This window comes from Nestor notabilis, unplaced genomic scaffold (assembly GCF_000696875.1).
Source record: "Nestor notabilis isolate BGI_N333 unplaced genomic scaffold, ASM69687v1 scaffold16295, whole genome shotgun sequence".
Classification (NCBI taxonomy): domain Eukaryota; kingdom Metazoa; phylum Chordata; class Aves; order Psittaciformes; family Psittacidae; genus Nestor; species Nestor notabilis.
The window spans coordinates 1-1,067 of NW_009928044.1; the positions used below are offsets into that span (position 1 = coordinate 1).

General features: G+C 44.7%; 1 protein-coding gene across 1 annotated transcript in view; it reads left to right on the forward strand.

Moving 5' to 3' along the window:
- Positions 1 to 668: 668 nt before the first annotated feature.
- The window catches only part of LOC104405598 (armadillo repeat-containing protein 4-like), a gene marked incomplete at its 3' end in the record, with an annotated part of 10,559 nt that continues 10,160 nt past the window's right edge, over positions 669 to 1,067 (forward strand). The window contains exon 1 of the mRNA XM_010014346.1: positions 669 to 892. Coding sequence (XP_010012648.1) covers positions 669 to 892 — 224 coding nt within the window. The remainder of the gene's footprint in view (positions 893 to 1,067) is intronic.

Genomic DNA, 1,067 nt, shown 5'->3' on the forward strand with positions numbered 1-1,067 from the left:
CTCCCGGCCTCTCCAGGCTTGGCGGGCAGGTCTGACACCCCCCGTTTTCCTACGTTTAAAGAAAGTGTCTGAGGAGGGTCATTGCTGGGGTTGTATGTGTCTGTCCACCTGCACATACGGTTTCTAACAGTGGGATCAACTTCACAAGGAGAACCCAAGTGCCTTTTTTACAGCCACAACAGAGACCTTCTGCTGGCAGCTCCCCGAGTTTCTAATAGCACCGGGAACGAATTAAGATGAAAAAACTTGTGTTTTCACCTTCTATTTCTTTAAAATTTGTGAGTTGTTTTCCTCAGTTCTCCCTTCCCCACTTCAAGGGTTTGATTGAGTTAAAAGAATCATTGCTAGATATGTTTCTGTATTTTCTGCCCCCCAAAGTGCTACAGCAGGAGTTTTTGCTTAAAATAAGTTATAACTGGCTGCCCAGTGAAGTGGTGGAGGGATTTAAAAGAAGTGTAGGCACATGCTTTAGTGATGGACTTGGCGGTGCTGGGTTAACAGTTGGACTTAATGATCTTAAAGGTCTTTTCCAACCTCAGTAACTATGATTCTATGTTTATTCCAAATTATAGCATCCACAGCTTATTGCATTTGTCATTTGAGAGCTCAGGCTGGTCATTCTCTGACTGTTTCTTTGCTAAGGTGTTTGGTACTAGTTGACTGATACCATGGGAGCAGCATTGGCCAGGGCAGCTCAGTGGACTGCTGCTGGTTCTGGAACTGGCACACTCGAAATCACCCCTTTGAACGAATCTCTTTTAAATCAAATTATTAAGTTTGTGGAGGACTTCAGCACTAGACATCCTCGGGAAGCAGCATTTGTCTTCAAAGAGCCCCTTGAGTGGAAAACACAATTGGATTGTTCAGCATTTGGAAATGGTTATGAGATCACGTAAGTCTGAATTGCAGTGTATTTTGAAACGGTGAAGGTGAGTTACCAAGCAAACTGTGCTTTGTGTATTTGGGAGGCTGAAATGGGTGGGGGTTTACTGATAAGTATTGAAAATCTGAGTTAAAATTTGCTCCACATCCCCCTCCCCCCCCCCCCCCCCACCACACTGCAGCCA